At 34.4% G+C, this 26,320-nt stretch overlaps 2 protein-coding genes across 2 annotated transcripts in view; both read left to right on the forward strand.

Annotated features, from left to right (window-relative positions):
* The window catches only part of LOC127845424 (uncharacterized), a 564,768-nt gene that overhangs the window by 531,507 nt on the left and 6,941 nt on the right, over window positions 1-26,320 (forward strand). The window contains exon 4 of the mRNA XM_052376326.1: window positions 199-796. Coding sequence (XP_052232286.1) covers window positions 221-796 — 576 coding nt within the window. The 5' untranslated portion in view covers window positions 199-220. The remainder of the gene's footprint in view (window positions 1-198; window positions 797-26,320) is intronic.
* Window positions 1-26,320, forward strand: part of LOC127845416 (uncharacterized) — a 577,557-nt gene that overhangs the window by 520,029 nt on the left and 31,208 nt on the right. The window lies entirely within an intron of this gene.

Raw genomic sequence — 26,320 nt, forward strand, 5'->3', positions numbered from 1 at the left:
AATAACAATAAAGCAAAATAACAATAACAATAAAGCAAACTGACAATAACAATAAAGCATTAATACAACAAATACACGTGCTCCTGCACCCTTAACACACACTTGACATTAAATTGGTAGATCCCTCTTTATACAAATCCATGTTAAGAAAAGCTCGGAAATAAATGTTATTAACTGATATACATGTATGCTTTACAGGGATTTAGTGGACTAAAACGCAATGGCGAGTCTATCCGCTGTCTTCACTGAGGCGGAAAGGACGAACTGGCTGAAGGCGTGGCTGGCAGTTGACATTGCAAAGTCTGGTTTAGAGCAATTCGTGGACATTGAGGCTAAAACTTTGCACACCAATATATACAACACTATCTGGTCTAGAAGTTCGGCGCCAGCCGCGTGTAAAGGTTGTCACACTGCAAATTTGCTTAAATGCCCGACACAAGGCGTATGCAAAAAACAAGGTGCACATGGCAACTGCACAGCTATGCATGATACTGCGGCAAAACAACCACGACCATGTCCAAAAAATGTGTGTAATAAAGTCCATGACGAGATTGTTAATCAACATACATTTAGTAATCCGTCATGGAAGAATACATCGGCTCAACAATGGGCAAAACATCCATGGGAAATTGCCAAGTGTTATTTCCCTCCAGACGGATATGTTGGAAAAACTTCAGTTCAAGATACCGACTTCAACGGGCTCATCAGCTTTATGATGAACTGCAAACACTTTAACAACATGTTTTCATTCGCCATAGCTGTAGGAAAACAAAATCCCCCTTGTCTACTAACAAAGGTAAGTGTATACTTGTGATTGTCAGTTTATTCCATTACTTTGACAAACATTGAACCTGTCCCACCCACCTGTCCATCGAGCCACATGAGATCGTTTATGTTGTATGCTACATGTATATATCACTGTTTTGAACATTTCTAATATCAACAAATTATTACAGCAACGCATTCATGCCATAACTATGTTTCTTTGCAATTCCATTTGTATTCGTTTTTTTTACAGTGTCAATTAGTCTACATGTTGTTACAAGATTTCAATAAACACATTTTGAACACTCATAATACGTCTTTAAATTGCACAAGAAATATAATAACTGCAGTCACATACTAGTGTGTATCAGAGCTTAATCACAGATACAAACATTAAATATGTTTTGAATTCAACAGCAGTGTACATCTTTATGCCCCCCCCCCCTCGAAGAAAAGGGGGTATATTGTTTTGCACATGTCGGTTCTTCGGTCGGTCCGTCCACCAAATGGTTTCCGAATGATTACTCAAAAATGCTTAGACCTAGGATCATGACACTTCATTGGTACATTGATCATGACTGGCAGATGACTCCTATTGAGTTTGAGGTCACTAGGTCAAAGGTCACAGTCAAGGTCACGTTTGTGGGGGCATATGTCTCCGACAGCGGAACACTTGTTCTCGAATGCATTAGGTCAAACTCTTAACTATAGTTAATAAGGTATTGCATAATGCCAGATTCACCATGGATAACTGCCTAATTACCGGTCTGATTGTCTGAGTACACTGGGAACCTTTTTCGAATAAGAAATCCGACACTTTTCAGCGTAAATACTTCACACTCGCCTGCATTGCTCAGAATGATGTGTCAATATGCAATTTATATTATTTTTCACACACTGCTCAATGATTTTCAAAGGCTTATGCCCCAATAAACAAAATATAGCGTCAGTGCTCTCGCTAGGATTTTAAAACAGGAGTCCATGGACTCCTTCCTTGGAAAAAAGTAGGAGTCCAAAAGGAAAAAGTAGGAGTCCAAAAGTAAGAAGTAGGAGTCCAAATGGAAAAAGTAGAAGTCCAGTTGTATTTTGCACACATCTTCAAATTTTCAGCAAAATATACATAATTTTCATATTGGTTTTATTATTAAAAACCCACATTACACTAGTCCTTACTTGAATGTACAGTTTTAATCAGTGATCATGCTACAATTAACATAACACATTTTTTATCAAATGCCATTAACCCCAGGGATCATATATTCCCATGACATCAATCTGTCTGGATATAAATGGGGAAAAGATATCCGAAAATCAATATCCGAAATCATGACAAATTAAGTTTAAATTTATACCATTGTATTTGCCATTCATGGCGGTTCCTGTCTGCCATAGTCATTAGCACTTTATGGAATTCAATGGAAATCAGTGGAATTTGATGGAATTCGATGGAATTCCATCCACTTGCCAATTTTCCATCTGAAGCTGTTATGGAATTCCATGGAATCTCTACTAAAATTGCATGCGTTAATTCTACAGAATATATGGAAAACACAGTGGCAAGTTGGACTTAGCCATATTTTTCGATTGAAATCGTAACGGAAAATAACTTATACATTTTCTTGGATGGAAATCAATGGAAAATAACTTTTTGCTGGTTGTCTAAAATGTATTTGTAGTTTGATACATGTATGAATTTATTTGCATCACGTATTTTGTATAAAAAGAAAATGCAATGAATATTATTATAAATTTGTTATAGAAAGTGGAAAGTAGTAGTAGTAGTAGTAATAGTAGTAGTAGTAGTAGTAGTAATAGTAGTAGTAGTTGTAGTAGTAGTAGTAACTTTCAAAGCAATTTCTACAAGTTAAAATTCCTTTAATTTATATTACCGGTATATTTTACACACTCTGATTTCTCTCAATATTAACATACTGTCCAGGTTTTCAATCAAGAAACTATCTGATAAGCCTGTGTGTGGCTGTGTGTGAGTCTTTGATATGGTATTTCTGCTGTTAATCTATTGGTTGTGACATATAACCAGTGATTTTTTTTGCTCAAAATTACAGCCGAAATTCGGCTGCTTCCCAATCACAAAAATCATTATTTTCACCCAAACATCTGACCAAAATTCCCCCCACCCCAAAAAGACCAATTCCAACAAAAAAAATTAAGAAAGAAGTCTCTTATGACATCCTACAAAATATATAACTTTAATATAGTCCTTTTTCGTTGATAAATAATTCCCAAATTTGCCACTTAATTATAATGATAAAAAAATCCCTATTTGATCAGATTCCTTTTCCCAAAATGGCTTGAAAAAACCCTGAACATGCACTTAAAAACAAGTCTGTATCTTTTAATCATATTTATAATGCTTAATTTTTCCCAATTTCATGGTTTATCGTGCTAATTTTCCCAATTCAAATGGCACAGGCTGAAACTAATAAAAGCAAAAAAAATCACTTATAACAGCCTTTTCTGATTGGCTGAATTCAAATACAGAAAGTTTACCTGTAAGATTGAAAAACTGCAGTTAAGACAGGGTAGAAAATAAACCATGTTTAACTTGTTAAAATAAAGTTTAAGTAATTTCACAAACAGTAGAGTTAATGAGTTTTTCCATTAACAACACTTTTTTTTAAATAATTTATTGTCATCATTTGGAAAGTGACATAAAATGTTGTTTAATAGTGACATGCATACAGTGTTTCAGCAGTGTGTCTAGGAATAGAACAACAACTGAAGGTTTGTGCTTTTCATAATATTTCTAAATATCCCTTAAAATTTATGCTTCTAATCTCAACATTGTAGACCTTTTTTGGATGTGATGTTTGAAGTAATAGTATGGCAAATATTAATGTAAATGCTGCTGTCACACGAATTTTCACTAGGTGCAGTTTGCAGCTTGATAAAGGAAGTAATAAGACCTAATGTGTACAAATTAATAAGATTGAATGTGGTATTGGAAGTTTATCATGCTATGGAACTGAGGCTTAAAGGTAGTTATGTGCAGTGTGCATGATGAGCACTCAATGCTCATTAACGGTGTTAATGTTCATACATAAATAAATAATTATTTTTTGTTTCCCTGTGCATTTTCATACATATAGAATTACACATTATTCTAATTGTAGCAATATTAAATTTGTACTAATCATACCAACAAATAAAGTTAAATAAAAAGATACTGTGTTAAATATATTTTGTCATAATTTTGTTTAGTTTTAAGCTAACCTGAGCAAAAAGTGCTCATTAACTTGGCTGGTGCTCCACAGAATGAGCTATCTTGCAACCTGACACTTTATTTCCTAAATTGACTTATTCAAAACGTGACATAAGATCAAAAGAACATTTATTTTAGTCACCAGTACAGGGAATAATCTACATGTGGGTCCCGCGTCTATGACGTACCAATATCGAATAGACGCATCGTTTTGGAATATGTGCGTCCACTCGGACGCATTGCTGAACTGTTTCTGTTAACGCATACGCGAATCACAATAAGTACATACCATCTTGTGTACGAGTCAAAAGTGTAGCAATGAACGCTGAGTTTAACCAAATGAGGCTTCAGACCCCAGCAAGTCTTTTGATTGGCTCTTTTTTATGGCAATTTCGGGGCCGATATTCGGCCCCATTCCCCTCAAAAAAGAGTATATCGAGGGTTTGGCGCAAAACTATTGTAACTCTGATTTTTTCTCAAAACCACTTTCCACTTAAATTGTACATATTTTCATACCCTGCATCCATAAAAAAAATATGACAGTTATATAATAAACATGTACACTTTTATAGTGATGCTGCAAAAATGTTGTACTAGTATCTAAAATATGTAAAAAAATGTATTGCAACACTATTGTATTTCAAGATACATTAGTGTTGCAATAACATATTTGAATCCAAACAAAAAGTCATATTGCAATACTATGGTATCTAAAGATACAATAGTGTTGCACATATAAACTCAGTAGTTATATATTTTCCTTTTTATTGCAACACTATTGTTACTCAAGATACAATAGTTTTGCCAATTAATTTGCATTTATTTTCATATAAATATATTTTGTGCAAAACTATTGTAACTTGAGTTACAATAGTACTGAACCAAGTTTTACTGCATTTCCAATATATTATACGTGTAAATAACATTACGGATGTTTGAATTTACACAGGAACATAAGTTTAAATAGGGCATTTCTGACTATGATAAATAACATTTTGGATGTTTTAATGTATACCGGTACATTAGGCTAGGTATGGTATTCCTGACTATAATAAATTACATTATAAGAATGTTTGAATTTACACGGGTACATTAGTCGAGGAATGGTATTTACACGGGTACTTTAGTCATTTAGTTATTAACCGGTTACCGAAACGCCTTAAGTAGTTTAAATGATTTATAGTACGTAAAAAATGTCATACAGCATGAACCGCTCTGTAGAAGCAAAAGTAATTTCAAATTTGAAATCGCTTGTGTTGATAACATGCCAGTTTCAAAGTAAAATGTACTATACAAATTATTTTCATAATTTTGTAAATGTATGCTATATTTTTATTTTTTTTTCCTGCGTAAATGCATAGGAGTAAAAAATTAAAGAACTACACAATGTTCATTTTTACGTTTTATTAACTTATTTTTGGTTGGGCCGCTTATATTACGTTTGCGTCGTATCGTTCACAAAAATGGCCTGTTTCTTTGTTCATTCTGTTATAATATTTAAAACTCAAATTGCCTTAATATAGAAATGTTTTTTTTCCTTTCAATGGTACGTAAAGTGGGCTATGTGTGTTCAACTAATCCGCATCTCTTCTTATTCGATAATAGCATACAATGTATTTTGTTGTTTGCATTTTAGCGTTTGTAGACAAAGCTGTATCTTTTGATTTTCATTTTACAATAAAAAATGTGCATAAAATAAGGGACACAAATGCAAATTAAATTAATTTTGAACCAAATGTATGTTGAATATTTAATATAATCAATACATTTATTTTATAGCGAAGTAACTAAGTTTTATGATCTTGAATACTGATAGTTACGTATGTTTGTAAACGTACCATAGCGCGCACATTTTACGCAATTACACAAATACAAAATTTAATGGGTTTATTTTTAAAATATTTCTATTTGATGTTTAATAATTTAATTAGTTCATAATTTGCTTTCTTAAATAAAACTTGCATCGGACAGTAAGTTCGCCGCAGTTCGCTAGTTTAATTTTAGCGAGTCAAAAGACCAATAGTGTCAGTTTTCAAAACGTACCCCATATTTGTTATCACAAAGGTCTTGATTAACTGCTTTATTACTTTGATTGTTGACGTGTTATTTATTACCGGCAATGGTGCGGCCTGTTGTTCTTACTAGTCGCCACCGCAAGTTGGCAGTATACCTCGCGAAAAAAGTAAACAAGTACGAATTATTCCATGAAAAAATCAACATAATCAAATATTTTTTTCTAGGTTAACCTTTTCCGAAAATGTAAACAGTTAACTGGACGTTTCAGAAGGTTAACCGGTTAGCCGGTTTTCTTCTTGCATCACTATAAATAACATTTAGAATGTTTGAATTTACACGGGTATATTAGTCAAGGTATGGTATTCCTGACTATGATAAATAATATTTAGGATGTTTTAATGTAAACGTGTACATTCGTCAAGGTATAGTATATCTGACTATGATATAACATTAAGGATATTTGAATTTACACAGGACATATTAGCCAAGGTATGGTATATCTGACTATTATAAATAACATAAAGGATGTTTGAATTTACAAGGGTACATTAGTCAATGTAACATTTCTGACTATGATAAGTAACATTTATGATGTTTAAATTTACATGGGTACATGAATAAACGTATAGTACTGCTGGCTATGATAAATTACATTTAGGATTTTGGAATTGACACGGGTACATTAGTCAACGTAAGGTATTGCTGACTATGATAAACACATTTAGGATGTTTGAATTTACACCGGTACATTTGTCAAGGCATGGTTTTCCTCACTATGATAAATTACATTTAGGATGTTTGAATTTTAACACCGGTACATTTGTCAAGGTATGGTACTCCTGACTATGATAAATAGCTTTTAGGATGTTTGAATTTACACGGGTACATTAGTCAAGGTACATGTATGGTATTTCAGACTAAGGTAAATAACATTAAGGATGTTTGAATTTCCAAGGTTCATTATTGAAGGTATGGTATTTCTGGCTGTGGTAAATAGCATTTAGGATGTTTGAATTTACACTGGTTCATAAAGCAAGGCATGGTATACCTGACTATGATAAATAACATTTAGAATGTTTACATTTACACCGGTACATAAGTCAAGGTATGGTATTTCTGATTATGGTACAGTACAGCCAAAGCGAAACAAACGTATTTCGAGATCCGCGGCGAAAAAGCGAAACGAGTCGATGCCGCGTCAGTCGTTGAAGCCGCGTCAGTATGCGGCGGCAAGTCGCATTTCGTCGCGAAACTTCGCATCTGTCCGCCGAGGCATGCCGCGGTCCGCGACATGATGCCGAGTCGATGTGATCATGAAATTATTATTTTTTAATTATTATTTAGATGTAGTTAACAAATTTTGAAAAAACAATTATAATAATAATTAAAATCATAATAAATTTATTGTGCGCGGATTGTATTAGCATATACATGTAAGCATAGTTAATGTGTCTGGCCAATTATTAAGTTTGTTTCCCGCCCGTAGCGTATGTATTTCACACACAAGCAAGGTCACGTAATTATGTTTTCGCACATACAAGTGGTCAAGGCTCCAGCATATGGTGGATTTATAAATTAATTGCATGTTGATTCCGCTATTATATTTTAGCTGGTAAAATTAGCAGTTTGAAGCCACATCAATAATCAAGACGGTGACGACGTATTTGTAGTTTTGTTAATTATCAGCTTATTATAACTATTGTTTGAATATGCGTATATAAACACGTTTTATTTTGTTCATATTATACAGTTAATATCGCTACTAATTACCCGATAATGCCGTATATTCCAGTTTTAAAGCAAATGCTGGTAAATGTTTACGATACACAAACATTCTCGATATTTCCTTAAGTATCAAAGACATTTTGGCATTTGTTACTATTTATAGAGATGATGAAATAACGTCTAATCGGGGCGTTTTTTTTCTCCACTGAACACGCGATTTACGCCTGACGTGATGTTCATGTATTTATACAACACAAAATACACCCAAACTTTCCAAACGACGTTCTACATGTCTGCATAATTTTCGCGCGCTTTTTATGAAACAAAGGATATTTTAGCACTGTTTATTTGACGCTAGAATTTGCCAAAGGACGCGTTAGCATTAAAATTCTGAAGTGTGTTTCGGATTACAAATTTAATAATGATAATCGAACGAAACATAAACAGTTGCGCGTAATTAATTCCACGCTACACATACATGTATGTACATGTAGGTGGATATCTTTTCACTCGATCCGCCGCGTACGTATGCGGCGGATTTACTCCGCGAAAGTACGCGAGGTTAATACAGACTCGGCGTCGTTGCGCGGATCGATGCCGAGTGCCACGGCGATACGCCGCGTGAACACACGATTCGGCCGCCGCGGACTAATAATCTTGCCGTGGCGTAGCCGCGGATTATGTTTGTGCCGCTTTGGCTGTACTGTACATAACATTTAGGATGTTTGAATTTACACTAGTAAATTAGTCAAGATATGGTATTCCTAACTTTAATAAATAACATTAAGGATGTTTGAAGTTAAACGGGTACATAAGTCAAGGTATGGTATATCTGACTATGATAAATAACATTTAGAATGTAAGAATTTACACGGGTACATTAGTAAAGGTATCATGGCATTCCTGACAGTGGTAGATAACATTTAGAATGTTTCAATTAACACAGGTTTATTTGTCAAGGTGTGGTATATCTGACTAAGATAAATAACCTTTGTGATGTTTGAGTTTACACGGGTACATCAGTCAAGGTATGGAATATCTGACTATGAATAAAAACATTTCGGATGTTTGAATTTACAATGGTACATTAGTCAAGGTATGGTATTTCTGAGTATGGTAAATAACATTTAGGATATTTGAATCACATGGGTACATAAGTCAAGGTATGGTATTTCTGAGTATGGTAAATAACATTTAGGATATTTGAATCACATGGGTACATTAGTCAAGGTATGGTATTTCTGACTATGATAAATAGCATTTAGGATGCTTGAATTTACACGGGTACATCAGTCAAGGTATGATATTTCAGACTATGGAAAATAACATTAAGGATGTTTAAATTTAATCAGGTACATATTAAGTCAAGGTGTGGTATATCTGACTATGATAAATAACACTTAGGATGTTTGAATTTAAACGGATACATTATTCAAGGTATGGCATATTTGACTATGATAAATAACATTTAGGATGATTGAATTTACAAGGGTACATTAGTCAAGGTATGATATTTCGGACTATGATGAATAACATTAAGGATGTTTGAGTTTACACGGTCGGGTACATCAGTCAAGTATGGTATTGCTGACTATGATAAATAACACATTTAGTCATTTAAGTTAAATGTACACGGGTACTGGTGTTTTATCAGTACCATTATGGTTTCATGAGTTAAATCTGATGCAACGACCAAGAAATTCAAAGGGGGATTCTGTTGAATCAAATTGAAATGGGAAAAAGACAGAGACCTAATAAGGGGCCTTTTCACAGATTTCGGCATGTGTTGAAGATTGTAATTAAATGCTTTATATTGATAATTGTAAACATTGGATCAACAAAGCTCCAGTTAAACAAGAATAAAATATAAAAAAAAGAAGAAAAAAAACAGTAACCCTCAGCTGAGCTCGAATCACCAACCCCTGGAGTCCTGGAGTAAACGTCTACCGCTAAGACCACTCGGCCATCTGTGCTTATACACTGATTGATGTATTTGATATTTTATATAAGCAATCCTCGTAGATTAACAAAACAACAGAACTCTCCAAATTATTCATTTGTTTCCTGTTGCAACCCTTTATAATTTCAGGTTTTTAAATCGTCAAAAGATGCATATAATGGATAATTTAGAGCATGGTTATTGTTCCGAATTTTACTGTTTCCACACCAAATATCATAACTAAAACGAAAATTTGCAAATCTGAAACAACTTTTTTTTTTAATTTTCAATTTACCAAAACGTGAATAAAGGCACATTTAATGCTTTGCAAAGCTCATGCCATTCCAAGTGTCCACCATACATTCTTCTTTCTCCTCATTTATGAAAATTTTGTATGAGAGGTACCGATGAAGTAATGTTTGGATGTTAGCATTAAGTATCATGTTAATGTTTTGGATTTTTTGTTTTGTTTGTTGATAATGAAGTTATGGACCTAAACATTAGAAATATAGGAATAATGTGTAATTATGACAATACATGTTTTAATTGCATAGTGCAGACTTTTAATTCACACATCAATTGCCAATTATTTCACAAGTTCTGCAATTAAATGACTGTCTTTATACATTATTTGATTATAACTATGGTATTTTAGTATAATGGCATACAATGGGAATTAAACAAATCTTTGCTAAATTTAAAAAAAATAAGATTAAGGAAATAACATATTTCAATTTTATATTAACGGTACTAAAGGTAAATCTACTTTTGTAAATATTAAAGATACTTATCATATCAAGACTTAAGTGTTTATTTTCACTTGCAACTGTTATGTGGCATTGTATCAATGATTATTGATATTATTATCGTAATACACTCATTTAAATTTGTTTATTTTGATGGAATGTTATTTTGTAAGATACCAGTCTTGTCAGTTGTAAGTACCTGGCCAGTCATGGTGTGCATTTTCTACTGTAGCAATTGAAATATGAAACCAACCGTCCATCGAAGTATACTTAATTTAATGTCATTGAAAGAATTCTTCCCTTCTTTATAATTACATTATAAAATTAAGGTTATAAACAAAAGGACATGTCCATTAAAAATCATCCTTAATAGTTACAATATTTCTTGGATATGTCAAAACCATCAATTTTAGATAAAAAGTTAGTGCAAAAGTAATGTATCTTTAGATACAATAGTTTTGCACTAAATTATATTGCCTAAAAGGAATAAATGTTAACGCAACAGTATTGTATCTTGATATTCATCATATACATTTAAATGAATCAATATTTAAACAAATTGTTGACTGTTATGTTTAAATACAGTTATTTCTACAAGTTTTAGCCTGGTTTTTATCAGGAAGTGAAAATTAGGGAAACAAGGATGTTTTTTTGATCTCCTGTTAAATTCTAAAAATGTGAGTTACAATAGTTTTGCGCCAAACCCTCGATATATTTTCCCCCATTTTGTACAAAAATCACCTCCAAAGGTAAAAAAAATAAATAACTGTCTTATGCTTAATATACAGGGCTCAACATTAATGGTTGTTCTATTGCCTCTGGCAAGTAAAAGTTGGGTCTGGGCAAGTTATTTTATAATCTAGTTGTCCGCTCGGAAAAGTGCAAAAAATAACAAAGAGCATTTAATTTAGACTTTAATTGCTTTAATCATTTTGTTATATGTTCAAAAATAAAAAAGGTTTTGTGCTGTATCATTTTGGTTTATTAAACAATATGAGGTTTACAGTTGATGTGATATTTCATGTTTGGGCAAGTTGCTTTACGTTTAGTGCAAGTAGATTTTGGAAGTAGTGGCCCGGTAGGGCAAGTTGGTTTTTCGGTTAATGTTGAGCCCTGATATATCTCGAATTTATTTTATAAACAACTAATAAAGTATATTACTATAATTAATATGATTTTGAATTATTAGAAAGAGTTATATTAAGTTAGATTTTCCCAAATCAGTTAATTTAACATGTATTGCATTTTTTACCCAAAATGGCCAGGGAAAGGCCTGATGTATCTATATTGTGTCAATATTCGTTGATAAAAACATTCCAATTTGATCCATTTTATTGATAAAAAATGCTCAAATTTTCCATTTTATTGATTTAAAAAATCCAAATTAGACTCAAAATGGCTAGGAAAACTAAGACTGTGCATGAAGGCTGAACTGTCTGAAACTAATGTTGAAAAAATCATTGATATATATTTGAGAAAAAGGACAAAGACATTCAGCTGTGAATATTACATTCATGCATACATGTACACGTGTATTCATATAATAAATATCATTACATATAAAAGAGTAAATTTTTAATTGTCCCCTTTTCCTAAAAAAACACGTTTTTTTACACGCCACCATTCCCCTATTGGTGAAAAAAAACACTGGCTTTCTACGGAATTCCAAATAATTCTATGAAATTCCACATCGATCTATGGAATTCCATGGCATTCCATTGAATTCTATGGCGTTCCATGGAATTATATGGCGTTCCATGGAATTATATGGCATTCCATGGAATTCTATGGAATTCTATGGCATTCCATGGAATTCTACGGCATTCCATACCATATCAAGTCCCTCTTTTCCATTGATTGCATGGAATAGTATGGAAAGTCAGTGCCAATACTCCACAGAATTCCATTGAACGATTTCTATAGAATTCCATATGATTCCGTGGCAGATCTACAGACGGGCGTTATAATAAATGTGCAAGTAAAATTCCCTTAAGCAATTTATTTTTAAACATCATCTAATAAATTACCACACCCCACATTATATCGCCCTCTCACCCCCACCCCCCTACCCCCCACCCCCCCCCCCCAATTTTTATGTCCCCAACTATAGTAGTGGGGGACATATTGTTTTTGCCCTGTGTGTCTGTTGGTCTGTTAATGCGCCAACTTTAACATTTTGCAATAACTTTTGCTATATTGAAGATAGCAACTTCATATTTGGCATGCATGTGTATCTCATGAAGCTGCATATTTTGAGTGGTGAAAGGTCAAGGTCATCCTTCAAGGTCAGAGGTCAAATATATGTGGCCAAAATCGATCATTTTATGAATACTTTTGCAATATTGAAGATAGCAACTTGATATTTGGCATGCATGTGCATCTCATGGAGCTGCTCATTTTGAGTGGTGAAAGGTCAAGGTCATCCTTCAAGGTCAGAGGTCAAATATATGTGGCCCAAATCGCTTATTTTTTTAATACTTTTGCAATATTGAAGATAGCAGCTTGATATTTGGCATGCATGTGTAAATTACCCCAACCCACATTATACCCCCCTCTCACCCCCCGCTCTCCCTATCCCCCACCTCCCCCCCCCCCAATTTTTTTTTCAAACATCTAATAAATTACCACACCCCACATTATACCCCCCCTCTCACCCCCCTACCCCCCACCCCCCTACCCCCCACCCCCCTACCCCCCACCCCCCCCCAAAAAAATAAATACAATTTTAACATCTTATAAATTACCCCACCCCACATTATACCCCCCTCTCACTCCCCCCCTACCCCCCCCATCCCCAATTATTTTTTTTTAAACATCGCATTAATTACCACACCCCACATTATATCCCCCTCTCAGCCCCCCTACCAGCCCCCCAATTTTTTTTCATTTTTTTTCATTCTTTTATTTTTGAAAGATCGTCTAATAAATTATTGAATATGAACAATTTCCCCATGATGGCATACTTTATACTGTCAAGCACTCGAATAGTCGAGCGCACTGTCCTCTGACAGCTCTTGTAAGGTCACAAGGTCAAAGGTCAAGGTCACAGTGACTCGAAATAGTAAAATGGTTTCCGGATGATAACTCAAGAATGCTTACGCCTAGGATCATGAAACTTCATAGGTACATTGATCATGACTGGCAGATGACCCCTATTGATTTTCAAGTCACTAGGTCAAAGGTCAAGGTCTCAGTGACTCGAAAGAGTACAATGGTTTCTGGATGATATCTTACATTGGGTCAAAGGTCAAGGTCACAGTGACAAAAAACCTATTCACACAACTGACAGCCCATATGGGGGGCATGCATGTTTTACAAACAGCCCTTGTTAAAACTTTTGATCTAGATTTGTGTTAAGTATAATTTTGTACATGTTTCAAATTCTTTAACACACCATACCTCAGGGCTATATATAAATTTTGGGGTATATTGGGTAATCAGTCCCTGTTTTTGACAACAATAGGGGTTTTGTAAATTCAATAGAGTTTAGCAAAAAAATGTACCCCTTACTTTTGAGCTTAATTGGAATTTACACTTTTTAACTCAATTGGGTAATTGAGGAAATGACATGTATAACTATGTTAGCGTTTCCGATCGCCAAAATCGCCAAAGGCGATTGAATCTTTCAGCTGGCTATTAAAGCTTAAAATGTGAATGAAAATGGCGATTGCAAAAAAACCTGATATTTCTCTATAAGTATATATTATTCCCTACTTTTAAAGAGAACTCGGTACCGATTTCCAAATGTAATCGCCATAAAAGCTCCAGGTGGTTATAGATAGTCCATTGATAAGAGATAACCGGATTCTCGTATCGTATATTCAAGCCACATAACACAGTCATGTATGCTGACAGATGCATCACGGGAAATTTTCGGGTAACTTTCCAGTCGCCAAACTGTGATATTTAACGTCCAATCGGTTGTTTATGGAGGCGGAGTTATATAGCGATTATTATTTTTGATTGACGTGTGTCACAGAGTAAGCATTTATCGCAGGTTTATTAACAATGAATCACAGTTGTAGCATTAATAACCTAACCTAGTAACTCGTCTTTCGCATGAGACATTAAACCGAGGTGCAGTGTACTAGGTGCTATACACCGGGCACGAAAAGACCCAGGGTCACCTCTGGAACGAGGTGTCTCCTGTATCTTGCACTATCCCCCGTAACCAACTAACACGTCTTTCTGGGGGCGATGGCCATATGGGAGACAATCCCGGTGCACTCGATAAAAAAAAGAAAAACAAAAACATGTAGCATTAATACGTGATATAAAACGGGTAAATAAAGCATTACATTAAAGGCGGTTTCGGGCATCATCATCACACCTATTTACCGTACTATGAACAATCATTTATTATGAGAAGTTAATTGCAAATGGTGAGCAGTGTAAAATTACTTACGGCGAGTAAGTTGTGAAAAACAAAACCCGTTAATAATTTGATGCGGTAACAAATTAAATCCAGTGCATGTATATTTTATCATGTCTATGTGTAAAACTGATTTACACCGTTTTTCTACAGTCACGTGATAATAAATATTCACTATGCACTAATACCGGTATGCCATGTAGAACCCGTGCTGCCGCTCAGTACATGCAGTATTTAAGACTTACAAATTTACCGGTACGTTTGAATTAATTACATATTGCAACTATTGAAAAATATGTCAATTCAAGAATACATTGCAGTAAATGTATTTTTCAAGAATCAAGAAGAACCAGACTACGGCAAAAATTAATAAGACCAACCCAATCAAAGACCTGAAATTTCTAACATTGTATACTGTTTATGCCAGTGCATGAAAATAAATATAAATAAAAAAAAAACATGAAAATATTTGATTTCAGGTAACAAATAATTTATGTAAATGTGACTTCATTGATAATTTAATACAGTCATTGTTGATACCTATAGATTTATGATAATGATTATGTCGTTCATTGAGCAAATAAGGTTATAATGTGGGTCATTATCGTAATGCTGAAATTTGGCTACTTTTTTTTTCCTTAGCGCCAACCTAGTATATAATCTAATCAAAATCTACTAAGGTTACTATATTATTTATACAAATGGAATAAAAAAAATGTACCTGTACATAACAACAAACAATTACTTTATTTCTGATCAAAGTTCACTCATTGATTTTTGCGTTGAATAAGACCGCGTTAGTGAAAATTGCTGCACATGAAGTTATGGCTGTTCAAAGCGATGCACCCCGTTTTGGGGTCATTTTGAGTTGAATACTTTGAAAATGAAAGTAGAAAGCGGACGGGTCTATGAATACGAATTACAATAATACCCCAAAGATTGATAATCGCTGGAAAGACTGCCCGTTTGTTTTCATAGTACGGCATATAAACTATCCGGTACATTTTTGTATGGAAAATAACCAGTCTAAAAAATACTCGCGTTGTTTGTAAGAATTGCGTTTTGTGATGCAAGTTTTTTTTACGGAAATTAAGTTATTAAATTTGTATTTGCGTTTGTGTTCGCTTTATTTTTAATTTAATAACGTTTTGGTTATTATCCCCCGCCATAGGCGGAAGGATATTGTTTTGGCGTTGTCCGTCCGTCTGTCCGTTCTCACGAATGATACATTGTGCAACTTTTTTTTTGCCCATATATACATTGTGTGTCTTAATTTCATTGTGCGACTAGTCGCACAATACATTTGCCCAAAGTTCGTCAAAATGTGTTTTGTGCAACTTTAAACCTATCTGGAGAAGTCGCACAACGTTTTTGTCCAAAGTGTGTCCAAAGGATGTCCATGTAAAACTGTCTATGCGATGGACGAGACCGTAACTTTTATTTTTGCAAGTGTCTGTGAAAGTTTGAGCGTCTATATTTGAGGCAATCAGAAGACTGTTTATAAAAAAAACCGAGCCAATGAACACCAGGCTTTCTAATCGACGCATGCGCGTGCACCCGCTTGTTGGACATGTGCAGTGGGACTGTCAAACGTTGTTTATCATAACGGATAACGGATTTATATTTTATTGAACCATATGTGAGGTAAGTTTCGTATGTTTTTTTTCTATTTATATAATCAATTTAGATGTTTTTTTCTGTTTGTGAATAACTTATGGCACCCAGTTTAAGCCATGAAAAGAGGAATAAATAAGGTCATTTTGAAATCTGTTTAATTGGCCACACAGTTATCGGGAAATGCAATAATTAAATTTTGTCCAATTGTTTTTACATCCAATATGCCATAAGCACATCTAATTTTAAAAGAGTAATATCACATTGATTTCAATAGTTGTTAATAATTTCGCTGTTTTTTCACGCGCACCTGCTCGTCGTTAGCAACGTGAAAAGACGACGCCATTTTGTTTGTAAACAACTTTGCTGCAGCAAATTTTTTTATATGGAAAAAAAGTAAAGCGGCGTTGTGGGGCGGCAGCCACCATAATGAGATTTTAATTAGATAAGACAAACTGTAAATGCCGAACTGGTCAAACCCGAGTGTCAAAGTGGCATTTAATTACGATGCCGAAGTAACCAGGTGCCGAAGAAACTAGCTACCTGTCAATTGTAGCCATTATGTATACCAGTGTGTCTTAAAATGCGGCTTTTCCAGGGAAACCATGTGTTGGCTGACTACATGTTTAAGTTTTACATCTTACGAGCAAATAAATGTGTATTGCTCAAGCAAAAACGTTGATCATTACACTGTTTTCAGTGAAACATAAAGGATTTTCTTATTTTCTTTTAAAGATGCATTGGCGATTATAAAGTTTGCTAAAAATTTGAAGTTGGATATCTATTATTTGAACAACATTAATTGAACATAAATCTAAAACAATTTCCCCTTTTTCTTCAAAACAATGTTAAATTCCCCTACATGAGGGCCCCGGCCCCAGTCCCTTGAAATGTAATTAGGGCCGTGTAATGATATCTAGGTTCAGTTTAAATCTGGGTAAAGTTTGTCACCAGATGAACTATTAAAAAATTATGAGTTTATAGAACAAGAGGAACAGAAATGTTAAGTTTTCTATGACAGTGTTCATTTTGTTTTTATTTGAGTACCTGGTGCATTGCTGCTATATAATTTGCAGTTGAAAGTTTTTACTTCAATAAATATACATGTAAATATAAATTTTACATTCAACACAAACACACGAGGTACTTGAATGTACATTTTGTTTGTAAATAATTCTGAGGTAAATACAGGGCTTTTTTCAGCCAATTTTACAGCCTTGATGGTCGGCCAATGAAAATACTAGAAGAGAAAATATTATAGTTATTGTGTTTATAAAATGTTTAACTTTTATTGGAATAGTCCATGCTCGTCTTTCAAACTACTGATATTGAGCTGATTTTTAGCTCGGCTGTTTTTGGAGAAATACCGAGGTATTGTCATAGCCAGCTCTTCGTCAGCCGTCTGCCGTCCGCGTCGTGCTAAAACCTTGACATTTGTTTCTAAAGTCAAAGTGCTTCGACCTACAACTTTGAAACTTCATATGTAGTTGCACCTTGAGGAGTTTTACACGTAACACCCATTTTTGGGGTCACTTGGTCAGAGGTCAAGGTCAATGTGACCTCTAAAAAGCAATTCTGACAATCTTTTATTCAAAACTGCACCCGCAGCCGAGCGTTGGCACCCATTATGCAGTGCTCTTGTTTAAATTCCAGTGGGATGGGTAGTTTTTCATTCTCTTGAAAAACGCCCTGAAATACTTTAATTGTGGGATTGTTTATTCGTTATGTATTTGGTTTGTTTGTTTTGTGCGTTTGGGTAGAGCCACCAACCTTCTGCAGTTATCTGGATTCCCGGGGGGGGGGTATCTTCCCAAATTTAAGGGCAGGAGTGTCCCGCTGAGACTTCCGAAATGTGACCCAACTCTGATAAAGTAGACCCATTTTGATACAATATTTTTGAGAAAGCAGACCCATTTGTATACGACATCGTTGAGAAAGTGGACCCATTTCAATACAATAATTATGCCCCCCTTCGAAGAAGAGGGGGTATATTGCTTTGCACATGTCGGTCTGTCGGTCCGTCCACCAGGTGGTTTCCGGATGATAACTAAAGGACGCTTGGGCCTAGGATCATGAAACTTCATAGGTACATTGATCATGACTTGCAGATAACCCCTATTGATTTTCAGGTCACTAGGTCAAAGGTCAAGGTCATGGTGACCCGAAAAAGTAAAATGGTTTCCGGATGATTACTCAAGAACGCTTAGGCCTAGGATCATGAAACTTGATAGGTACATTGATCATGACTCGCAAATGACCCCTATTGATTTTCAGGTCACTAGGTTGAAGGTCAAGGTCACAGTGACCCGAAATAGTAAAATGGTTTCCGGATGATAACTCAAGAACGCTTATGCCTAGGATCATAAAACTTTATAGGTACATTGATCATGACTGGCAGATGACCCCTATTGATTTTCAGGTCACTAGGTCAAAGGTCAAGGTCACAGTGACAAAAAAACATATGCACACAATGGCTGTCACTACAACGGAGAGCCCATGTTTAACAAACAGCCCTTGTTTTGATAAACTGGACCCATTTCAGTACTAGAATTTGAAAAAGTGGTCACATTTCATTCTAGAATTTTAATCTCTATCATATCAATACAGTATACTTATTGAATTATGCAAATATTTATGTTGTTTTGATATATTATAAAGAGCGTTCTTAAGTATGATCGGAAATTAAATGTTTTCTTAATTTGCTTTCAAAGCCTGTGATAACGATTTCATGATTCCACACATAATCAACATTTTCTACAAAAAATATATTATTATGCATGATGTCACCATAGCAGAGTATAATTCCGTGTACACATGTAGCATAAAGTTGGTTAATTGTGACAGTCGTCAAATTGCGACAAAATTTTCAGAAATCATTTGCAGTAACTGCACTTTTCCCGGCATTTTTAGATTATGTAACGATTTGGTCACTTAATTATGACGTATGTTAATATATGACGTCACAGTATCATCTTGTTCGATCAAGCAACAGATAAAAACAGTCAAGTTTCTGCATCTTTCTCGCTACTGATTGATACCCATTTATGTACAAGAATGACATTGATCATTCCCATTTTGATACTGATACTTTCAAATCTATATGCATTTATATACAAGCAAATTTCTGATTTCAATAACCATATCTATACTAAGATGCTCAAAACCATACCCATATCTATAGTTTTAGTTGAAAACCACACCCCAAAAAATCGGCACACCCCTATATACCGTATATAGGAAGTTAACCCCACGGGTATGGACATAATAGTCACTTAGGTTATAGACGTTAAAGTCACACACGTTATGGACATGACAGTTTAATTAAATTAAAGTCACACAATTTATAGACATGACCGTCACACAACTTACGGACATTACAGTTACTTAGGTTATTAACATTAAAGTCACAAAATTTATAGACATGACAGTCACTTAGGTTATGGACGTTAAAGTCACACAAGTTATAGACACAACAGTTACTTAGTTTAATAAAATTAAAGTCTTACAATTTATGGACATGACAGTCACTTAGGTTATGGACAATTTAGTCACACAACTTACGGACATTACAGTGACACAACTTACGGTCATTACAGTTACTTAAATTATTAACATTAAAGTCACACAATTTATGGACATGACAGTCCCTTAGGCTATGGACAATTAAGTCACACAACTTACGGACATTACAGTGACACAACTTACGGTCATTACAGTTACTTAGATTATTAACATTTAAGTCACACAATTTATGGACATGACAGTCACTTAGGTTATGGACAATTAAGTCACACAACTTACGGACATTACAGTGACACAACTTACGGTAATTACAGTTACTTAGATTATTAACATTTAAGTCACACAATTTATGGACATGACAGTCACTTAGGTTATGTACGTTAAAATCACACGAATTATGGACATGCCAGTTACATAGTTTAATAAAATTAAAGTCCCACAATTTATCGACATGACAGCCACTTAGGTTATGGACAATTAAGTCACACAACTTACGGACATTACAGTCACACAAGTTAGGGACATGTCAGTTACTAAGTTTATTAATATTAAAGTCACAAAATTTATGGACATGACAGTCCCTTAGGTTATGGACAATTAAGTCACACAACTTACGGACATTACAGTGACACAACTTACGGTCATTACAGTTACTTAGATTATTAACATTAAAGTCACACAATTTATGGACATGACAGCCACTTAAGTTATGGACAATTAAGTCACACAACTTGCGGACATTACAGTCACACAAGTTAGGGACATGTCAGAACACTGTATTATGTAAATTGGGAATAAAACAAAACTATTCATTTCATGATCTACATATATTTTTGTAATATATTATCTATAATTTAAGCTGAATAAGAAATTTTCCATGACTTTTTCATGAACAGTGATTGAATTTGTATCATTTAAAGTGTATTTTGAAACCGTGTCCATGCGCGGCATGGACACAGTTTCATTTCATGAGGATTTTTTTTAATTAATAAAAAATCCAGTTTTAAAGTCAAATCAATTTAACCCTTTACCACTTAGATACGTATTTTGACGTTTTTGTAGTCCCTTAGAAAGTTAAATTGAATTTTAGACCATTCTTACTAGATTCAAGTTTTAAAAGCTTCATTTTCAATCCTTAGATACTGATGAGAAGCAAACAGCATAAAACCTGAACAGACTGCGAGTAACTCGCAGGCTGTTCTGGTTTTATGCTGGTTGCAAAAGCCATTTTCCCTTTGCTTCTGAGTGGGAAAGGGTTAAATGAAGCTATTATATATGCAAGTATATGTTAAACTGCATATTGTGCACTTTTGATAAAACACAATTTATTCCCAAATTGATGTCTTATTCCCAATTCACATAATACAGTGTTTCAGTTACTAAGTTTATTAATATTAAAGTCACACAATTTATGGACATGACAGTCTCTTAGGTTATGGACAAATAAGTCACACAACTTACGGACATTACAGTGACACAACTTACGGTCATTACAGTTACTTAGATTATTAACATTAAAGTCACACAATGTGTGGACATGACAGTCACTTAGGTGATGTCCGTTAAAAACACACACATATTATGGACATGCCAGTTACATAGTTTAATAAAGATAAAGTCACACAATTTTTTGACATGACAGCCACTTAGGTTATGGACAATTAAGTCAAACAATTTGCGGACATTACAGTCACACACGTTAGGGACATGTCAGTTAGTTAGTTTATTAATATTAAAGTCACACAATTTATGGACATGACAGTCACTTATGTTATGGATGTTAAAGTCACACACGTTATGGACATGACAGTTTCATAGTTTAATAAAATTAAAGTCACGCAATTTATGGACATGACAGTCACTTATGTTATGGACAAATAAGTCACACAACTTATGGACATGACAGTCACACAAGTTATGGACATGACAGTTTCATAGTTTAATAAAATTATAAAGTCACGCAATTTATGGACATGACAGTCACTTATGTTATGGACAAATAAGTCACACAAGTTATGGACATGACAGTCACACAAGTTATGGACATGGCAGTTTCATAGTTTAATAAAATTAAAGTCACGCAATTTATGGACATGACAGTCACTTATGTTATGGACAAATAAGTCACACAAGTTATGGACATGACATTCACACAAGATATGGACATGACAGTTTCATAGTTTAATAAAATTAAAGTCACGCAATTTATGGACATGACAGTCACTTATGTTATGGACAAATAAGTCACACAAGTTATGGACATGACAGTTTCATAGTTTAATAAAATTTAAGTCACGCAATTTATGGACATGACAGTCACTTATGTTATGGACAAATAAGTCACACAAGTTATGGACATGATAGTCACACAAGTTATGGACATGACAGTTTCATAGTTTAATAAAATTAAAGTCATGCAATTTATGGACATGACAGTCACTTATGTTATGGACAAATAAGTCACACAAGTTATGGACATGACAGTCACACAAGTTATGGACATGACAGTTTCATAGTTTAATAAAATTAAAGTCACGCAATTTATGGACATGACAGTCACTTATGTTATGGACAAAGAAGTCACACAAGTTATGGACATGACAGTCACACAAGTTATGGACATTCCAGTTAATTAGATTATTAATATTAAAGTCACGCAATTTATGGACATGACAGTCACTTATGTTATGGACAATTAAGTCACACAACTTACGGATATGACAGTCACACAAGTTATGGACATGACAGTTACTTAGATTATTGACAATAAAGTCTCACAATTTATGGACTTGGCAGTCACTTAGGTTATGGACAGTTAAGTCACACAACTTTCGGACATTATAGTCACACAAGTTATGGACATGACAGTTGCTAGATTGTTATTAAAGACACATTAGCAATAGGGATAAAAGACACTAGTGATGTAGTTCATATACACAAATCATGCCTATTAATGACACAAAAAGTCATATCATCAAATAAAAGAAATATTTCATTTCAGTGGCTTTACAGAAACAACCAAAGAACTTGGAGACCTTCTTAAATGATGTAGAGTTTACACTGAAGGAGGGGTTCTTAAAGGTATGAAAACATAAACTTATGTTGATACATTAATATTTCTGTTACTTGCCTTTTAAATATGTTCAGTATTACAAACTGACTAAAATAAATTGAAAATCCATAACATTTACTGCAAAGTAACACGTTTTTCAACTATTCATTTTACTTTTATTTTAATTAAAAATGTGTGTACAAACATATTAACAATTTTGGCTTTACCTATACACATAATGTAGTAGTGTTTTTGATTTTATAATTCATTAGTCTGCACATCATTGACCGAAACTCTGGCATTTTATTATTTTTTGTTAATGATTTTATCCCTTCAAATCAGGATGTAGGTCAAGATACATCACCCACAGCCAGTAAATAGGTGTGCTCATCAACAGGTCAAGATACATCGCCCACAGCTGGTCAGGAGGTGTGCTCATCGGCAGGTCAAGATACATCACCCACAGCTAGTCAAGATATTTGGCCATCAGCACATCAAGATACATTCCCTACAGCCAGTCCAGAGGTTTGCTCATCAGAACGTCAAGATACATCACACACAGCCAGTCAGGAGGTGAACCTTAGGAAATACACTGCAACATTAAGCCAGGTAAAGATTATATCTCGTACTTTGTGGGTTTGGAACTCATATAAATTTAACAGTGGATTATTATGCCCGGCCCCGGATCGAACGATCGGGGGTATATTGTTTTTAGCCTGTCTGTCTGTCATTCTGTTGAAAACTTTAACCTTGGTTAAACTTTTGCAATAATGAATAATTTTTGTAATATTGAAGATAACAACTTGATCAAATATATGGCTTCAAAGCGTCGTTGAAACTTTAACCTTGCTCTTACTTTTTCAAATGGCTTTCTAAGATCTCACTACTACTTTTCAGCTCACCTGATTACAAAATGCTCATTGTGAGCGTAGAGAAAACTCTTTTTCTGATAGAGCAAGAACTAGGGCTTAAATATTTGATGTGAATCTTGTCTATTAGAAAATCTGTAGCTTTTTGGTCATGTTTTGGAAATTTATGCTTAACAAGCTCATCTAAGAAGAACAAAATAGCAGAATCTTTGGTGTCCTATTGATTTAATTATCGCCACTGTAGTGTGTGTTGTCAGAAAAAAGGACTATATATTTTGTAATTAGTTTTGAATTAGTGTAGCTTGCTTCTATTTGAATAATATTCTTTTTAACTTTTTCAGAAGCATTGACGAAGATGACCACACTATATCAGATGAGGATGAAGAGGAATTTGAGGGAAAGAGAAAAAGGAAGCCCCCCAAAAAGGCTGAAAAACGTCAGAAATTCACAGAGGTAGAAACAGAGGAAATAAAAACTTACTTTAGTGAATATCTAAAAAGTGGAATTTGTCGGCGGAAACCGCAGGTTGAAGATGCCAAACAGAAAAGTCGTAAAAAAAATGGGCACATTTGGAAAAGGTCAAGCGACAAGATAATTAAGAAAATTAGTGCAATGAATCATAAGAAAAAATAAAAACACGTTGTTTACTACCGGTACTCGGGTGGAACATTATAAGAATACCTTCGAGAGACATTGAAAAGTTCATGCGACAGTGACTTGGCAAATATGGGTGATGTTTGTATGCAAGTGGTAATTTTTGCGTGAGCATTTTATTTGTTAAATTGAAACTTTACTATGTATATGTTTAAAGGTGGAAAAGAATCTGGTATATTATCAAACGTTAAAAATGCTTATACTAAAGCTTAGATACAATATGTTCCTTTTTGCTTCATCGATGCTTTTGAAATATACCTTATTTATTTTCTTATATACCTGATTTCAGTTTACAAATAATTATAAGTAAAGTTTAAGGTATAGAATAAAAACACATGTTATGAACATAAGGTCACAAATGAATTTAAGAATCAAGCTCTACTTGTCACTACTTAGGAAGAAACATTTTTCAAAATAGATTCTTTTTTCTCCTGTGGTTTTTGATATTTAAAAAAAGGAGATTGCGTGTCCTTTCCAAAAGTCGCTAATAATATGCAACTTCAGCTGCCATATGTATGGTCCAAACTTGAAGAAAATGTTTTTGCAAGACCAATATGGCATCTGGGTCATGTGGGTCCAAAAGCTAGAATGTGTGCAAAAATTTACAAAAATAATTGTAAATATGCTTGAAGACACATTTTTGATCCTTTTTTTAAAGATAATATTAAGTTTGACAAATCTTAAGGAAACTTTGTCTTAAGAAAGAGTTGTCTAGACATTTTTAGTTTGAAATTGTTATTACAAAATACATATGCACACAGCCTAAGCATGTTTTTTGTTTTACAGTTACTGGTTTGTAATATTTAAAAAGGACGAGGCAGTTGAATAAAACACTGACAATTAGTTTTTTCTGATAGGAATGTTTACCAGTATGATTGGAATAATTTTTGTCATGCCGCTGGCAGTGAGCTCGATATAGTTACCACAATGGCACTTGCGTGTCTGTATGTTAGTTGGTTAAGGTTTTCGGTCAGGATTGCTTGTCCAGGCTGTATCGCTCTTATGCATTGACACTTTTTTAAAAATAAATTTGCATGATTGTTAAACACCATGAGCCGCTGTGCAACACAAAAGATCCAGGTCTCTAGCTCAAAGGTCAAGGTCACACTTCAAATATCGTCAAATATAAATCCGTTGTATGTGTTCTGCGAGTTTGAAAGTCCCACTACACAAAAAAGCCACATGTCCAACACGCGGGTGTATGCGCATGCGTCGATTAGAAAGCCTGGTGTTCATTGGCTCGTCGTTTTCATAAACAGGCTTCTGATTGCCTCAGATATAGTCGCTCAAGTCGATATAAGAGTTCAAAGGTCAAAAATTAGCATTATACACCTTGTCCAGTCTGTATCTCCCTTATGCATTGACACTTTTTTTAAATAACTTGGCATAATTGTTCAACACCATGAGCCGGTGTGCAACACGAAAGATCCAGGTGTCTAGCTCAAAGGTCATGGTCACACTTCAAATATCGTCAAATATAAATCCGTTGTATGGGTTCTGCGAGTTTGACAGTCCCACTACACAAAAAAGCCACATGTCCAACACGCGGGTGTACGCGCATGCGTCAAATAGAAAGCCTGGTGTTCATTGGCTCGTCGTTTTCATAAACAGGCTTCTGATTGCCTCAGATATAGTCGCTCAAGTCGATATAAGAGTTCAAAGGTCAAAAATAAGCATTATACACCTTGTCCGGTCTGTATCTCCCTTATGCACTGACACTTTTTTAAAAATAACTTTGCATAATTGTTAAACACCATGAGCCTGTGTGCATCACGAAAGATCCAGGTCTCTAGCTCAGAGGTCAAGGTCACACTTCAAATATC

Source organism: Dreissena polymorpha, chromosome 9 (genome assembly GCF_020536995.1).
Source record: "Dreissena polymorpha isolate Duluth1 chromosome 9, UMN_Dpol_1.0, whole genome shotgun sequence".
In the NCBI taxonomy this organism is placed as follows: Eukaryota; Metazoa; Mollusca; class Bivalvia; order Myida; family Dreissenidae; genus Dreissena; species Dreissena polymorpha.